Here is an 18668-nt window from a genome sequence, read left to right as displayed (position 1 = left end):
TCTTCTAAGTAGCCTCAGCGGTGCAGCAATCTATGGGGCAAGCAGTATCTTACAGCTCTCAGATGCGGATATAGTGGACAAAGCAACAGTATCCGCTATACGATGCAATAATGAGAATATTTGCCTTTATAACAATGCTACGTGTAGTTTAACGGTATCACAATATCAACAAAAGAGCGGAGAAGAACATTCTGGAGAACAGAAACGTAACGCAGTCGTTTAAATACTTGCAAAGAGATCGCAGCGGTTGCGTGCATACAGTCTATGTATCGTGCACCAGTCACAGGATATAAATGTCACCACTTCTGCCAGTGGCTCGAGCTGAATTTCCTGGACCATATCATTTCCTGCCGCGTTCTCACATCATCTCTCTCGGATTTGCTGTGGAAGAAATACTTGGGGTCTGGTAGGAGAAACTCCGAGTGAAATCTGAGTGAAAGATTCGACTGTTTGCGTTCACACATACAGCTCCTCCAGGAAATATCAGGAGTTTTTTTTTGTAAGTGTGAAAGCCCTAAAAGACAAATATGAAATTGACCACATGGATGAGTATGTGAGGTTTAATGTTGAGCCACAAATATATAATTCTTGTACTAATATATCATATAACAGCAATGACAGAACACCAGCATAACAAGTCATTTTCCAAAGTGCACTTATCGCCAAAAAAATGGCACACAAAAAAAGGATATCCTTCAACCAAAGCCAAAATGAACAATATGAAAATAAGAAATATAGCCAATTGATTTTGGACCACTGCTATGGAAGAAATATTTAATCCCAGTTTCAGACTGATATCCTCCAAGCTTTCTAGATTGTATTGTATTTGTAATATTTCACCAAGGAACACACACACACATGCACACATTTTCTTCCAACAAAAGTCTAATTATATACCATATATGGCTCCTTTCAGCGCTGAGAAACAAAAATATGTGGAGGAGAAGAAAGTGCTACTTCACAGTCGCAGGATTTATCATACTTCCAGTCTTCTAGACATCTGGAGAACAACATGAGGTGAAACATGTTCAGCTCGGCTGTTCAAAACTTAATGCCGAATGAATGGACTCATTAGCAATGTCTCAGCAAGAACCTGACCTTTGACGTCCTCAGTCGTGACCCCTCAAACTGCCAACAGACACTCTCTGTTTCTGACCGTCTGACCCTACAGCTTTAAAGGCTCCAGTGAGTGTGAGCAAGATCTGAACAACTCCAGCAGGTCACCGTTGGGCTGCCAGCAAACATATGTAACATGCTGATGAGTTCTCTTTTTCCTCAAAGAACGTGATCAGATTTCTCTCCCCCAGCCATCACTTTGGCACTGGCTGCCAGGGACCCAGACTCTTAACTGTTTTTTTTTGTTTTTGGATGAGTGGCAAGACAGTGACATGAACAGCACGTTTATTTTTTCTGTCACATCAGATTAGTCACTTTATTTATACAAGTATCCTGCCGGTCTGCAAAAAAATACAAAAGGCATGTGTTCCCCAGGTGAAAGGGCAGTCCTCCATGATGACACACATTACTTGATAAATTGGATGCATGAGCAGCATTGGGACCAACCTAATCTCTTCAACAGACGCCCTGTGGGACAGCTGATGGAACATTTCTGGACAGACAGCTATTGTGCTCCTCTCATCCCCTCCTTTCTCTTACATCTTCTTCTTCTTCTTCTCCTCCCTCCCTCTCCCCTTTTCTATACCCTGCTCTAATGCACGCTGCGAGGAGAAGATATAAACACCTGTCTCTCAGCTCATTTGCAGGCTGATTTAGGAGTTTGCTAAAGAGGGGGTTTAGGAAGAATAAAGTCGCTGGAGCCCATCTGGCTTCTTGTCAGCAGACCCAAGCAAACTCATGTGCAACTCTTTTCACCTTTTCCCCTAGATCTCACACAGTAGTAAACTTAAAAGATGGGGGGGGGGGGACACAAGTAAAATACACAAAACTATACAGTGACACTGGCATACAAACAAATACAGAGCATAGGTCTGAGTTAGAATCGAAAAATCCCATAGGTAGATGCAGACAAACAGACTTTTCAGGGATGATTATATAGTGTCACAAAGCTTGACTCACACTGCCATTGGACCTGAAAGACCTAACAAGTTGAAGGAATGATGTGTTTGGGTTTGTTTTTAGACATGGAGAAAGCCTATATATGCCTGACAAGAGAAACACAGTGTGGTGAAAGGCTGCATTCATGTGTTGCATTTTCAGATATGAGCTTTGGGACACTACATAATCATCTTGCTTACACTGAAAAAGGACCAGCCATTTAACTTAAAATACAATAGCTGTCCGTTACACTATGAAGGGAATTAAAACCTCGCCACCTTTAAAATTCCTTCCTCTGAACTCTTCTACAAAATGCTTTGCTGAGCTACTTAATAATACAGACAAAAGCGGAATAAAAAGAAATTAGGGACCATCTCTGGCTCAAGCTTTTATGAACCCTTAAAAGTTGCATCTTGGCTCAGAAATACCTCCTGATATTCCCCTAATCTTCCAACAATCTGCAACCTTAAACTTTGCAGTCATCGGTGGACCTCCTGCAACGGATCAAACTGTGAGTATGTTACATAATATCACAAGGTTATATAAGCATTTCATGTCAGCTTAGATGATCAGTTTCATTCATCAGCCACCTCTGTTGCAGCGGGCTTCACTTTCTGAAGGTTTAGATCTCATATGAACCCCACAGAGGGTCCACTGCCTGGGAAAAAGGCACTCAGTATCACAGAAACAATCTTTTGGACAGATGTTATGATGGAGCATTTCAAACCCCTCAATATGTTTCTGAAAACACCACAGCAAATGTCTTTACCTTGGACAAATCTGCAGTCTTTAAAATCAGTGTATTTTTCACCACCAGTGAGGCTGTGTATGTGTGAAATTACTTTTATTGCTAAATGGCTCCCTAAGCATACATGTTCTTTTTACTACTGCCCTGCACCACATTCATAGTAACACACATTCACATCTGGGAACTGTCAACAACAGTCGGCCAGTGGCTCAAACTCCTCTCAGGAGAGATTTTTTTATTTTTTTTTTAGAAAAACACCCCTCACAGTCGGTTGGGGTTTCTAGCATCTCCATGAGTTGTGGGGAGGAGATATGAGAGACACTTCATAAATAGAAAACAAAGGAGATTATGGTTGCCTATTTTGATTGTCAAAAAACAGCTTGGGAGATGATTCCTCATTCCCATATTTCAAAGTAAAATCAATCGTTTATGCACACACAGTAGGTGGCCAAGAAACAGCTGTAAATAGTAGATCTACAAATTGGCAAAATGACTGGCGACTGCCAAACACTAGGGCTCACTCACACTTGGCCCAGTTGTCCCGTCCCCAGCTACTTTACTGACTGTGTGGCTTATTTTGAGTCATTTTAGTCAGATGCAGCCATAACACTCCGGGATTTCTTGATAATGGAAGGCCTTCCATGTTGTGTGCTTGTGCTCTTGCATTGTGCATTGTGCATTGTGCCAAGCACACCTCTTTCAAGCCTGCCAGGGCCAAGGAAGTGTATTTTGATTTTGTAATACTTTATTAATCCCTGAGGGAAATTCTGGTTTACACACTGTTATTCCAGAGACATGCTTCTCACACACAAAGGCCTGAATCACACACATGCACAAACAGACATGCATTTAGTGGAGAGATGTCAGAGTGGGGCTGCTACACACTGCTACGCAGGGAGGACACCAGTGCGGTTGGGGGTTCGGTGCCTTGCTCAAGGGCACCTCGGCAGTACTCGGGAAGTGCCCTGGCATCTCTCCAGTTACCAGAACAACTACCGTATTTTGGTCCGTTCCGGGACATGAACCGGCGACCCTCTGGTTTCCAACCCAAGTCCGGACAGACTGAGCTACTGCCGCCCCCAAGTGTGCCGTGCTTAAGCACGGATCGGAGCACTCACACTAACAAACTGGACTTTGGGGGTGAAGCGAGCTTTGACACGGTATGGATTGCCTAGTGTGGTTCCCCCCTTACAGTACACTATTAATTCTTTTTTAATACAGAGGAGCTTATATTTGTGTCACTGCGGTTAACTGTTAGTGACCTTAAGATTTTGAAAGTAGCCTAACATTTTCTAGAAGATGTGGTTTCCTGCAGGCTATTGTTATTTTTGCTGGCAGAGGTTGCAGATTTGACAGATGCCAGACCCTGACACACCATCTGATCCGTAGCCAGTATCTCTACACAAAAACATTCACACAACATGTGTGATATTTGGTCTCTCGGATTGGGTGACATTTCACATTTGATAAAATAGACCACCGTCATCAATAAACTGTTTTTATGACTCCTTAACAAGCCAAGTTGCATACTTAACCGCATGAACGTTCTGTTATGACATTTTACCATGAATAACAACCGTGAACATGAGCAATGATCTTAATTGCCTCTTTGAACATAGTTTGGAGCAGTATGTCAATAGACATGCCATAGATTAACACCGACGCTGCAGTTCATGTAAACCAAACTGAGGGCCAGTCAAAACAAACCAGCAGTCACTCCTGAAGAGTGAAAAGCTGTTTGTCCACACAGCGTCTCTGCAATCAAGGCCCTACTCTGCTCTGTGTGAGGCTGCACTTATATGCACCTAAGATTATAAAGACAATATTTGCATATAATCATTAGTACTGATTTATACTAGTATCACATAGAATCAATGGCGGTCTAAATGCTTATTTATTGTTATTGTTGTATGATCAACATCCCTCAGTGATACGTTAAAAAACAACAAATAAATAATGCTGAGTGCATATGCGCATATCCAGTATTTACAATTGTACAAACAGACTTTGGAAATGTATACACACAAAATGTTAATTTCTCATGTGAAACTTTTTTTCTTAACAGCTCAGTAGACCATAGCAGCAACACTGTGTACTGGAAATACGATGCTGTTCCTGCTGTGTCCTCACCGTTTTGTACCAGTTACTCTGCAGGAGACGGATGAAGTGCATTTGGTGCAACAAACAAAACATTGATCCTTCTGTCTAACGAAGATTATTAATGGTATACAGACACAGAGAGTTCACATTTTTGTAGTTTCAGAGACGGTCCACTTAGTGCTCTTTTAACCCTTTGGCTTCCTTATCTAAACATGCAGTCCTCTAAGACTCTCGCAGTGTGGGCTTTTTAAAATTGTGCAATGGTGAGAGTAAAATGTATCCCACGGGAGAGCTAGAGACTGGACAAATGTCTCTGGGGCCTAATGGAGAAAGAAAGGCATTTGATTCTCTTAGTAAACACATTTTCTGCAATACTACATTTCAATAGCATAAGCAACTCTGGCTCTATTGGCACACATAAACACACTGCAGTACTGAAAAAGGCAGGTACTGTATGTGCTAACATGAACTAGATAATATACTACAAATACTCATGTTAGTCCATTATTATCTTTTGGGTTGAATTCATTTACACAAACTCTCAAAAATCATTATGGTGCAGCATTCTATTTCAGTGGCAGTGCAGTTAGCGTAATGGTCCTGATTACATCTGTAAAGATGGATTAGTTGAGGAGAAGGCCTGGGAGATGGTTCTTTTTCTCTACTTCGAATAACAGAGCAGTGATACAGTGTGAATCACAGAACAGTAACACAAAACTCCACCGAGACAATCCTCGCCACTACAGCCAAAACTACGCCCAGCAGCACTGCACTTCCTCAACCCCACCTCGACCCAACTCCCCTCACAAACCCCTTCAACAGCTCAGACCGAAGCTGTGCTGAGCCAGGTCCTCGGCTGCAGCAGCCAGGATACAATTACATGCTATTACATATTTTATTAAAAGGGGAATGTGTTGGGGTATGGAAGAGATCAAAACAAAACAAAAAGGAATAACTGTCTCATTAAAGATTTACTGGGGAAAGGTCTTGCCAATTGACCCCTCACATGCAGCCATCCCATCTCCAATGAGAGGCTTAGTTTTCCTTCCACATTTTTTCAGAGTGTTTGATTCGAGCGAAGCAGCTAAAATCGAAAAAGCAGAGACAAAGACAGACTGATGGATGCGGATGCAAAAAAAAAGGCAGACATAAAGGACCGAGCACACAAGAAGTGTTGCAAGATGTAAAACAGAAGGCTTATTTTGGGCGATGATATACCGCATGATACAAGTGGTCAAACATAAATCCTTCAACAGAATCGAACAGACATAGTCACAATGTTAAAATTTTGCTAACTAAATAGGAACACTAAATAAACCGGAGTTACATTGTCATACTATGTCGATTTTTTTGCTCAGAAAGTTGTGTTTTACTGTCATTCATCGTTATAACTGGGAGCCCAAGAACAGTAAATGCCTCTGTAGCATTTATGGCAGATCCTATTATTTCCCAGGCAGAGGTTAGACAAAAGTGCATGTTTTTTAGTCTCACTCAGCCTTAAATATAGTCCTGCCACATGACCCAATTTAATTAGAAAATACTTTGCATTGACAGTCATAATGGCACCAACTAGAGAAAGGGCAGTGACCTTCTTCATCTCCCAAACCAGCAGTTTAAGAAACACGGGTTTCAAGTCTTTAGACGCTCATAGCCATTTTGAGAAATCTTCAACATGACTGCAATGTCATGGCTCGTCTGCCTCACAGACCGCTCCTCCAGCCTTTCTGTAATTTAGAATAGCAGTCCCAAGATCTGAGCCTACAAACAGTCTTTTCTACAATAATCTCCCTGAGTAATGTTCCAAAACCAATGTGTTTTCAAGTCGAATACAAATATTTAAACAGCTCTTTCCATACATAACTGCACTGTCAATTCCTAAGCTAAAACATCCACCGCAAGCTCTGGATGGAGAAGAAAAGACGCGGTTTGGAAAATGAGCCTGCTAATGTGTGTACGTTTGTGAATACGACACAGTGGAGATCAATCAAGCTGCTCTGGTCACCAGCTGAAGAGTGGAGTGTGTGATTTACACACCCTACGAGGTGCCATGGTGTAGTAAAACGCCACCAGCCTCTTGGACCAACAACCTGGTCCAGGAGAGTGGAGCCAAGGAAAAAAACAGCCCTGAGATTGAGAGGGATGCCAAAATAAGCCTTTACTTCTTACTCGTCTTGTCAGTCACTGGACTATTATGTGATTCCACTGACGAATGTAGAGCAACAATCCAAATTTAAAAAAAAAAAAAAAAGACTCAATTTACCACTGAGTCTAAATGGCTGTTTAGGGAATGCATCAATCAAAAAAAATATGTGCTTGCCTACTCACCCCACATAACAAATTGATATGAGCCTTGGACAGTGTTTCAAACAGGTAACATGCTATGTCAAAATATCTCCACTTTGAGGGGCTAATACTTTGAAGCTGATTTTAGGAAGAGATATCTCACTTTAGGAGTCTTAGCATCTCAAATTATTACACTATGAATTTATTAAATCATTGATTTAATGCTCAATCCAGTGCTGCAATGTAATGATTACTTTTGATAAAAAATGCCCTTCATTTTCCACCCTATCACAACTTTTAGCCATTATTTCCGCTAAAGCAAACAGTGTCAGCTTAGACATATTGGATATCCTCCTGATAGGAGAACATGAAGAACTGAACATACTGTTAATGGCAATGCCAATGCCAAGGGCATGATTTGTCCTTTGTCTACTCCGGTGTCCTGCCCTGTGGTTCTGCTACAGCTCAATACATCAATTCCCAAACTCACACAAACTCTCCTCTCCAGAGATAGGACATGCCATTTGGGAAAAAAAAGTGTGTGCGTGTCCCCTGTGCTGAGTCTTTCTACTTTTTCTGTTCCCTTGGCTTTAATGGCTTATGCAGCACCTAAAAGCCAAATCACAGACCATGGTCCAGGGTGCAACAAGGACTAATATGGTTGGAAGTGACACCTCGGGACATGCTGTTTAACCACGGCCAAAATGAGTGGGCGAACAGGCCTGTTAGTGGTAGCATTACGGCCATTTGCGTCATTTATAAGGTGTGTGCGAGTGACAAAGACCAGCGAGCTACTTCTTGAGAATGTATGTGTGTTTGTTTTCCTGTCAGCTGTTTATCATTATTGTTATTTGCCTCTTTTTTTCTGTGTACAGTGCTAACCTGTGATCCTCGGGAGCCTCTCTTGTGGTCCCAATCCGAGCGGGGGAGCATCTGTGGGAAAAACAGAGACATGTTCAAAAACCACAGTCCTGAACATCCTGTTTCTGTTAGCTTTCTACAACATGCTTCCTCCACATAAAGACAACGGCGTACTGTAGATGCACAGCCCTGTAGCAGAAAAAAAGACGGAGTAACATTAAGTGATGCACAGAGTCAAAAAAAACAGCAGAGTGTGGAGGGAATGGAAACGCTCATGAATGCAAAAATGGGTTTTGTCTATGTTTTTTCACTTTCCATTTAAAGGCAGACGTCTAATGCTATTTCACAGTTAGGTTTGGTTTACTTTAGCTCTTATTCACTGCCTAAGAGGGCTGGTGGAGGCTGAGGATTTTTACGCTGTCTAATTACCAGCCACTGTGTCCTCCTACAGGCCTCTTAAACCGGTTTTCCACTTTCTTAGGAGTCACCAAATGCATCAGTGCAGCTCTGTCACCGCTTTTTTCTAGTGAACACGTTTCAGGAGAGCCAAGCCAACATTAACCCCCCCCCCCCCCCCCCCCCTGCCTCTGTTAGGGCTTTCTGGCCCAGAACTGAGAAGCCCTGAGAAACCCAGCATGTCGCTGTGACAAATTGCTGCAGCATACACTGAGGCAAGGGGCTCAGTACAAGAGCCAAGCTGATAATTCAGGTGTAATTTACTGTGGGTGTGGAGGTCATTGAGTTGTGTCATGCTGTGAGTGAAAACACTGAAAAAACAGTGGGTTTTTCTATCTGCTGTCTGGACAGCAGTGTTGTTTTTCCCACAAAGTAGTCAAGTTACTGTTCCTGTTGCCTCATTAGGGTAAGGATATTGGTACATTTCTGCCTTTAAAGTGTAAAGGTTAGTTAGTTTTGTGTACTGAACAAAAGGTTGAAGAATTTAATGCAATATTTTGTTATTTTTACCACTTCCTGTATACTGAGGTTTAAGATATCTGGCTATTTTCTTCCCTTTGGTTGGAAAGAAAAATGGTCTGTGTTGATCAAAATGAAATATTTGCTGAAAATGTTCTCCGAAATGATCCAGACAATCCACAGACTTATATGTCACTTTGTGGGGACGATTTCCTTAGAGAAAGGTTGTTCAAGTGGAAGCTGTTTAAAAACCAAAATACCAATACAATACATGATTTTTTAAAACTTCTATTCTATGTTTTTAAAGGCCTGGTTAAGTGCTGTCTCTGTAAAAATCAATGATGTGAATCACTTTCACATCATTCAAAATGTGGAGTCATAGGTTTAGATTCCATGTATTTACTTTTTGACTTTTGGTGATTCATTTGTTACATTCTGTCATAAAATGTGCCCTTGAGTTACTTAATGGAAGATTTAATGTACAAACTATCTGTTGGTCAAGGTTCTGGCAACAATGGGTATTACGACACAGAGTATGGTGACCCTGTCATCAAAATCACACACAATGCGACACACGACCATTGACAAAGCGACACAGCTTGACATTTAGGTTTGAAGAAGAAAAAAAAGAAGCTAAAGAAGGGGGTTGCCATTTCAAAGAACCTCTTCCCTCCCTCTCTTATCCTCCATTTCTAGCCTAAGGGCTGCTTCTTAAAGGGTCTATTTTCTCGGATTGTCAGCATGATGATATCTGTGAGCCACTTTAAAGCTCCATCAAGCATGATGTACCTTCTCATCTCATGCATAAAAATAACCATATACTGGAGGGAAAAGGCAGTCAACACACAATCAGACGTTAAAAGGGAAAGCATACGAGATGTAAATATCTATGAATGATGGTATAAGCTAGCCAACGAGCTGTTTAACTTATTCTTTACTGCTCTGACTGTAGGGTTTGCTTTTACAGTAGGTGCTGGCAGCAGTTCCTCCATCGCCGTGGTGAAGTCCTGCTCCCTCAGAACGTCACTGAGGCTCTCCAGGCGCACACATAAACAGCCTTTCATTCTAACGGTCTTATGTAACCCAACCTTTCATCTCAATGCTCTGAGAGACAGACCCAGACTACACAGAAGTCTACATGCATACTTTGATGTGCCAAAACAAAAAACCCACACAAAATAAAAGCTGGGCATAAAATTCTAGCAGCTTAGATAGCCTCTCGCACAGAGTGACTTTACAGGCCGCAGCAGAATTCATTTCCTCTGAGACCGGCTCAGAAATGTAATCAACCAATACACATGTGGATGGTGCTACTCACTTACTAAACCAAACAGTGGATGCAGTCTGGTGCCACTGTGATCAAATGTTTGAACCAGAGATGGAAAATCAGTCAACAAAATGTTGATGCTGGTGAAGTGCTTTCAAACTCCAGACCACCAGTGTTAGGATAAATTACTAAAACACAAACATCATCTATTTTTCCAAGACAAAAACAGCAATAATCAGTCATGAGTCAAAGAAACAAGAGATCAAGAACTGGATAACAACTGTGCCATTTACTAATGATAGCAATGATACCAAGAAAAACACATTTCTTATTTAAATGTATTGTCCTGTTTGGCCTCTAGAGGACGAGTATTTAATTATTCAAACATTCAACAATTTATTGCCAATATTATGTCTGAAAAGGTAAAACTACGCATGAATGATTCTTCAATATCTCTTGCTTTTTCATGGACGCCCTCCAGGCAGCAGAACACATACCCGAAGCAGTCACATTTCCAAATGGATTTGTTTTTTTCTTAAGTGTCAGTGCATCTTCTGGGAAATATGACAAGTTTGTAGAAGTTGTGCCCTTTGTTTCACCCTCTGCATGATTCATTAATGCCGAGCGTGAACTCTGAATAAGCTAGGTCTAGCAGTGGCTTTCCATTACTTGTAGACAAATCCAGGGGAAAAAAACTGTTAAGCTGCCATTACTCAAGAGCATCCTCCTACAATATTCAAGGGTTTGAATGCAAGCTGTCCTGAGAAGTGATCAGTTTTCAACTATTATCATTTCTTTCTATGTAACTTCTGACAACGGTGTACGGGACATCAGGAAGAACTTGTTGAGGTCCTTTAATGACGTAACCTCAAACCGTTCCTCTACTAGCATCATAATCAGGTAAGAGCTGCATGTAAACCTTACAGACCGGTCGTAAAAAAACATAAAAGCTGCTTGTAGAATATTGTTGTATTACAAAGCACTTCATTACAAATATGTGGTGGATGGTTGAGTTCTTTACTTTAAGTCTCCATTATGTATGTCAGCGCCCACAATTGAGCTTTAAAAATTCTCCATAGCAAAGCTCGTGATTTATATGAGACTGGAACCAGTCCTCTTCAGAAAAAAATGCTTTGTGCCTTTCAAAGTGGAAGTTTGTCTTTCAGTCTCCGCTTCAGAGAAACATGACACACTAAATAGCAGCCAAAGCATTTTTATGGGACTCTGGCTTCACTGAAAACACATTCTGGAGATTTACTGTACCTTCATGTTCCAGAGCGGTACAGTCCAGAAAAATAGTTGTATCGTTACATTTATTTCAAATCCGTATTAAAATATTTAATTTATCTTCAGATATTGAGACTTCTTTTTTTATCTGCTAACATCTCAATACTGTGGTACACGTACATACATGAATGGAATTTTGTTAGTTTTAACAGCAGGAGGGCATTACATTCAAAAACTTCAATAAAAAGTTCGAACAGCAACATTTCTTGCACGGAAATATGTCCTGGATAACGTGGATAACCCACAAACCTCACTGTCAACAGTTTACCTTGGATCTGTGTTTGAGCCTTTGAAGTCTGTATCCAGTGAGGTCTGTGGAACATTCAGGGTCACCTTGACATTGTTCCTGGAAAGACTTGTTGCTGTTGGATTTTTAGACCTCGTTTTATGTGTTGTGAGCACCAGTAACTAAATGACATTCATTGCCAGTGCACTGCAACTGGTTAGAGCAGAAATAGCTTAAAACTTTGGACACATTACACATGAATGTTCTGCATGGCTCGGTGCAATGAGAGGTAAGGGAGAAAGTCATTATGATCAGATGACGCAAAACTCAAGGTTAGCCAATCCAAATGAGTGTTGTCAAAATGTGCCTGACGTTTAAGTTTGAGTTGTTCAGAAACCAATACCACCAATACCAGTATCAGAATTGGCCACTTATACTGCTGTGTATATAGGCGAGTGAGTACAACTTAATTTAGTAGGCCCCCTACAATTCTTCAGGTTTAGGATGTTGTTCATAGTTAGATATATGTTGCAGTGACAAAACGGTCACGGACAAACGGCTGTTGTCTCTATGAGAGATCCAACAGCAGATGTTGTTGGATGCTCTGTTCAGATCAGGCCGCCAAGGTTTGGGCCGCACGTGGTCAGCGGAAACGCGCGTTTTCTTACACCGTGTCTGTGTCATAGAGGTATCAGCTGGGGGCCATCATCAGTAATGCAACAGCCTGCTGTACGCTGTAGCTGCAAACTTACACATCCAGGCAAGCAAGATACCACCTTAATTGGCAAATTTCCACTGAGGGCCGTGTAATAATGCTTTTACAACATTATGATTCAGTCAGATGAAGAGCTCCAGCTAGCTAATCAGACATCCTCAGATGAATTGGTTCCCCATTTAGTGGTGAAAAAAACATGAAGATCAATAGACATCAAACATCGAAACTATGAGTTATAGCTATGAAAGACTCTTTAATATGACTTATTTATCGCACATCATATCCCTATCGTATCGCACATTTTTCTCAGATCATGCAGGCACATCTGTATCTTTGCAGAATAAGATTGTGTGTAAGCTTCGTGTCAGTTTTATTACAATCACCTCTAGGCGTTATGGTAAATTGCAAGCATGATAATCTTAAGTGATAATATGAAAATGTAATAAATACAAAGAAAAGCAGCCAGCCAAAGTAAACCTGCCGCCCTCTGTAAATGAGCCTCTGGTCTCATGACTTCAAACAGTGCCAGCCGTGTAAACTCCCAGTCTGTCTCTCACCCAGAGTGTTAAGAGGGCAGCAGTGTGGATGCCAGCATGCTGCCATGCCCTGTCCACCACCATGGCATCAGGCCACAGCCCACAGCAGGCTGCCGTGCCTCTGAGGTGCTGGGTAAACACCACGGTGTCAAAGCACAAACAAACTACTGGAACATGTTAGTTGTTTGACTTGCTCACGCCAGTAACCAGTCGAGAACCACTTCCCCGCGTGTGGGTGTGAAGTGGTTGGAGCTACGGCAGCAGTAACTATAGCGAAGCTCAGCTTTCATACTGATCGCCTCGAAGCGAGCACAGCACACTGTCATCCACTTACTCTGGAGCACATTTCTAAATCTGACTGGAAAGGGAACAGAAAGCTGCCAGGTCACAATTCGACTTGTCCAAATGTTTTTCTTGAACAGTCATTCATCCAGCCTTCATTCTTCTTTTCCTGCCTCCTGTGTTGTCTTTCGTTCCTCATTACTGGATTCATGTGAGTGGGTTTAATGTGCGTCTACTGACATTCTCACTAGCTGAGTTATCTTGAAAGCGACCAAACAAAAAGGGACCCAAATTAAGGATCCACTGAATACACTTTCACAAGAAACTAGAGAACAGTGGTTAGAGAAGAGTTAAGGAGAAAAAGAGAGGTAGTGCTGATCATACAGTATGGTCGGGTTAATTACAGCAGAGTGTTTAAGGGCCGGGAGATCAGTCTGCAGGATTTCCAATCAGCTTGACCCAAGGGTTTTTTTTCCACCACCTCTCAGTCCAATTAAACTTACCATGCTCTCTCTTACAGTGAGCTCTGCAAAGTCATGGAGCCACACACACACACACCTGCTTACGTAGGTGCACACACACTCAGTCTAACACCCACCGCTTTGAGGTCTCAATATATTTCTTTTACTTAGTCCTCCCTTTGTTCTTTTATCACCACTTTCTGTCAGAGATATTCTGACGTCTGCACATTGCTCTACTCAGAAAGCCCTGAACTCACTTTCATTTCAGCCGTCACAGAGAAACTAGGTCAGATCCTACTAAGACTCCCAACATGAAGGCTGCAGTAGCTTAATCGTAAGGGAAACATGGAGGCAACAATTAAGGATTCTTACTCTCTTTTGTGGGTGGTAAAGTAACCGTAATCTCTATATTGCTCATCAAGGCTTTAAACATGAGGTGTAATCTTGTGTTATACCCCCAGGTGGAGGCATTCTCATGACTTGTGTCATAAGGCTGATTTCTGGGTATCAGAAAGATTTGTGTTTTTGGCAGTTTTTCCGAAGCATTATGCCGATGTATATTTGCAGAGATCCTTTTAAAGATTGTGGACAAATTATGCTGAACTGTTTTTAGAAACTGATCATGAATAAAAATACATTTAAAACTCTAGCATTAATTGCTACCTTTACGAACTGAAGCCTCTGGTCTACCTGGACTTTTTCATCTATTTTTGACTCTGACGGTAAGACAGATGCAGCTATTCCTTGAGACTTTTAGTATTAAAGACGTCTAAAATGACCATTGGGACTGCAGAAACAGCTTGTTCAAGAGTATGTAAATTTGAAACATCTATTACACAAGGACAAAAAAATACATCAGGAAACTCTGACTTTTAACTGATTTAGTTATGTACATAGAGAGAAATGAGAAGTGGAACAGTGTAAGTCTTAATCTTCTGTTCTTATATAATGCTTTTACTTTCCGCTTTGTATTTTCCATCTTTCACATTTTCATTCAATAAACTATCATCCTCCTTGGAAAATCTCTTCATAAACTGTCCTTAATTTAATTGACCGCAAGGAAACTGAAATGTGAAACAGCAAAGGAAAATAGATACTTAAGTGCTAAGAATTAATAGGGGCGTGCACAATGTACAGTAAAACGGCAGAAATAGTGTGGAAAGGCTCTGGTCCTGGCCAATTTTCTGACCTTAACTGTCTGGCCCTTTGTCCCTGTGACTCTGAAAACCCTTCCTCTCTGCCACATCCACCCGCAGCACAGCAGCCGTCGGTTAGAAGGGCATTTATAAATCTTTCCCTGCCTGCCCGCTCGTTGAGGGGAGGGTATGGAGAGTCAGTCTTATTCACGCTGGCTAATGTTTTACAGGTTTTACCGTGGGGGTCAGTCATTGTGGGTCATTTGCGTCATCGCTGGAGGGAAGGGAACTATTGAGGTGGGCTGCCAGAGCGGAGGGGGCTGTGTGAAGGGAATGAGGAACACACTTTTTGTGTAAGTGAAGATTAGTGCGCATACACCTAAAAGCTCTTTGGCTTCAACACACTCTGTCTCGTGCACCAGCTTTAATAGCAAACGCACACAATTGCATGTGCTATCAACCATTAACGTGCACAAATATTATCCCCTGATCTATTTCCCTCACCAGCACTGCATCTGCACTCTGGCTTGTTTACCCCTCCCATGCTCTTCACACTTTCTTACTCTTATTTCTGAAGTGTGACTAATGGGATTTCTTGTCTTTATGTTTCCTGGGAGAGATTTAGCGTGATCCTAAAAGAAACCCAGTGTGTGAGTCTTTACCAGAGATAGATCCCGTCAGTCTCTCAGGGTGAAAAGACGGGCCACAAGGAGGCTGAGGCCCTGAGAAACCCTCACAGGGTGTACCCCAAATTCTGACCTCAAATGCTATCCAACAAGAAAGTATGAAATGTGTCACTGACAGAGTAAAAATATAATATTAATATGGGACATATTTTTTAAACTGCATCCATGTGATTTCATGGGTAAAAGCATCCCCATTTTTTCCTTGTTATAAATTTATTTAGTAGCAGCATCAGGGAATTATGACCAGAAGAGTGTGGGAGTGGTGGCTATAGTTTTTGTCAGGAGCTGTGATTTTTAAAAGGATAGAAAATTAATTAATATTGATACTACAGAAAATGAGACTCACTCAATTCCACATATAAAGTGGAAATGCCAGTTACTAGATGTTCAACATCAGCAAAATTGGTTCTTTAAGTTATGGAGGAGCCATCACACGAGTACTAAAAGTAGCATACATGAACAAAAACTAACAACTGCCAACAAAACGTGCCTCTGGATTTGATGCCATGAGCAAAAACAACAAAAATAGCAGATTAATCTAACACTTGTATGTAAATTGCATGAAAAGGATGCTGATAGCTAGCTGCCTGCAATCTTAAAGGTCCCATATTATGCTTTTTCTGGTTTTATATGCTCTTTAGTGTGTTTTCCAAGTGTCCTGTGCATGTTTAGGCACATCTATTTGCAAAAATTCAAAATCCGCGGAAACGCGGCTTCTCCTACGTCCTCCTGTTAGCTGTAGCATTAGCTGCATGTAACGCTCGGTTCTAGCCCCCCTCGATAAAAATTTGTCAGTCCGGCGTCATTGTCAGTGTGAGATCACTGATCTAAGCCCATTGGCTCGTTGTGGCAAGCCCTGCAGCTCATGTTGAAATTTCCGAGACGCGTGCTGAGCAACTGACCAATAACGACAGAGCGGATCGGCAGACCAATCAGAGCAGACTTGGCCCACGTGGGGTCTAACAGTGTGGGCTCAACAGAGCGTAGCTGACGGACTCAGAGCGTAGAGGGAGCAAGGAGGAGCAGTACATGAAAACAGACACTTTTTTCGGACTTTATCTATTGTGAACGTACAAAAGTAGGTACATAGATTAAATATACGAACTCCAAAAAGGGCATAATATGGGCTCTTTAAAATAACGTTAGCCCGAGACAGTAGCCTGCTCTCAGCTCATCATGTTAACTTAACTTACAAAAGTAACAGAAACTTGTTCAGAGTGTTGTTTTCATCCTCGTCCTGCTCGTAGTGCTCATTATCATTCATACTTGGCATCCTGATGTCCAACCTCATGTTAGCATGCTTGTTGCTGGAATTAGCTGTCTGTGTTAACTGTCCATACAAACGTCAATCACTCTCCCTCGTTTAAAAAGAAAATCAATATCTTATGTAATGCGGTCCATTATCAGATGTTAAGAACAAATGTACAATCCTTTATGTGATTTGCCTTGACACTTTGGGTATTTTCTATACTAGAAACTACTAGGGTTGACGTTACTTGACGTAAATTTAAATATGACCAAATTTAGTTTTTATTGATGTACTTACAGGCATTACTAATGTCTCAAGGTGTACACATATCAAGTCTTATTTATTTTTATTTTTTTATTATAAAATTATTCGGTGGAAGAGGGCTTTTTTGAGGGTGTGGGAAAGGGGGCGCTGTTGGTCTAGTTACTTCTTAACTCTCAGCGTGTCCTCGCTCGTGAGCTCTGGCTGACTCCTTTCAAAACATCATCTCCGCACATTCAGATGGCTGAAAAAGAGGGGGACCTGGCAGCCCACTTCCAAACTGCATTGCCAGCACCATTAGTGTATAATGGTCCAGTCAGGATTAGTGCTGGGGCCTGGGGAGAGCCGAGAAACAAACACAGCTCTCACTTGTTTGTTTGTTTTACAAGCGTGTGCTCTATTCAGTCTGCAAGGTGCCAGTGGGCTTTGTGTGGTTGAATTCACAGTTGATTCAACAATAGAGGCTACTCTACAGCCACCCCCCCCCCATATCTGCTTGTTGGTCGACTTATTAGACACACATCAAGAATACACCAAATCCTCTGTTACGTGCTTTCCCAAGTGGACAGCTTTGTGTTAAAGGGTGCATATCTCCTTCATCCATCAACTCGATGCCTCAGCCATCATTTTGTATTTTTCAGTGGCAGGGTAATATTTATTTATTTATCTTCCTAAAGACATTCTGTATCGTTTATGACTTACTTTATCAAAAGGCTGGACAATTGACAGTGAAAGCTGATTTTAAAAAAGTGCCCAATGTTTTGCTATTTAGTTGCTCACAGCAGGACTAATTTAAGCAGTGAAAACAGAAAACATTTGTGCTCTTGTGCGCTCTGTGCAGGTCTGACACAGTAGGGCTGGGTGTTACAGTTCCACTGTAAAATGTTTTTATGAAGCCATAAGTCTGACTGGGACAGGAGGCTATATTTCATTAGGAGGAGGCAATCTACGTCAAACTTGGGGTTTTCAAAGTTGATGAACAGTTGAATAACAAAACAATTTGGACACGGGTTTGACGTGAGAACTGAAGCAGATGCTGAACCTTTGAATTCTGTGAATTTTGGCTGAATAATTACTTGTGGATATCTGCATTTTGATAACTCCCTTTCTTACCCAAGCTCTGCTGCGGAATAATTGAGTAGAATGAGAAACTTAAGACGGAGTTCATTTTAAGGGAATGTCATGAGCGGTCAGGGAATTTGTGCGTGCATGCTGCCTGCGGTGCATACATTATTTCATCTTTTATTCACAGGCCTGACTCAGCGAAGGTCTGTGCTCCGTGTTTTGTCTGTGCTCATCGAAGAGGAGACCACACACAAACACACGTACATTCCCAACCATTTCAGCTGCACATTTACAATCCCATCAAGCTTCCCACAGGACTCCAGTAAACAAACAGACAGCGACTGCCCGCTCAAGCATATGCCTTTAAATCACATCCCTACATCCTTTATAAATCACCGAGGTAGAAACAAAAACGAACAGTCACCACAGCACCTATGTACCGACTGATGCACTCAAATGTGGATGTGTGTGTGTTTGTGTGTGTGTGCACGCGCCTCTGTGTGTGTGTGTGTGTGTGTATGTGCACGTTTGTGTT

General features: G+C 41.6%; 1 protein-coding gene across 2 annotated transcripts in view; it reads right to left on the bottom strand.

Annotated features, from left to right (window-relative positions):
- The window catches only part of pde3a (phosphodiesterase 3A, cGMP-inhibited), a 77003-nt gene that overhangs the window by 29080 nt on the left and 29255 nt on the right, over nt 1-18668 (bottom strand). For both annotated transcript variants that reach the window (XM_061035698.1, XM_061035699.1), the window contains exon 2: nt 8069-8119. In XM_061035698.1, the coding sequence (XP_060891681.1) occupies nt 8069-8119 (51 nt within the window). The remainder of the gene's footprint in view (nt 1-8068; nt 8120-18668) is intronic.

This window comes from Labrus mixtus, chromosome 4 (genome assembly GCF_963584025.1).
Source record: "Labrus mixtus chromosome 4, fLabMix1.1, whole genome shotgun sequence".
Taxonomy (NCBI): Eukaryota; Metazoa; Chordata; class Actinopteri; order Labriformes; family Labridae; genus Labrus; species Labrus mixtus.
This window is presented reverse-complemented; position numbering and strand designations above follow the sequence as displayed.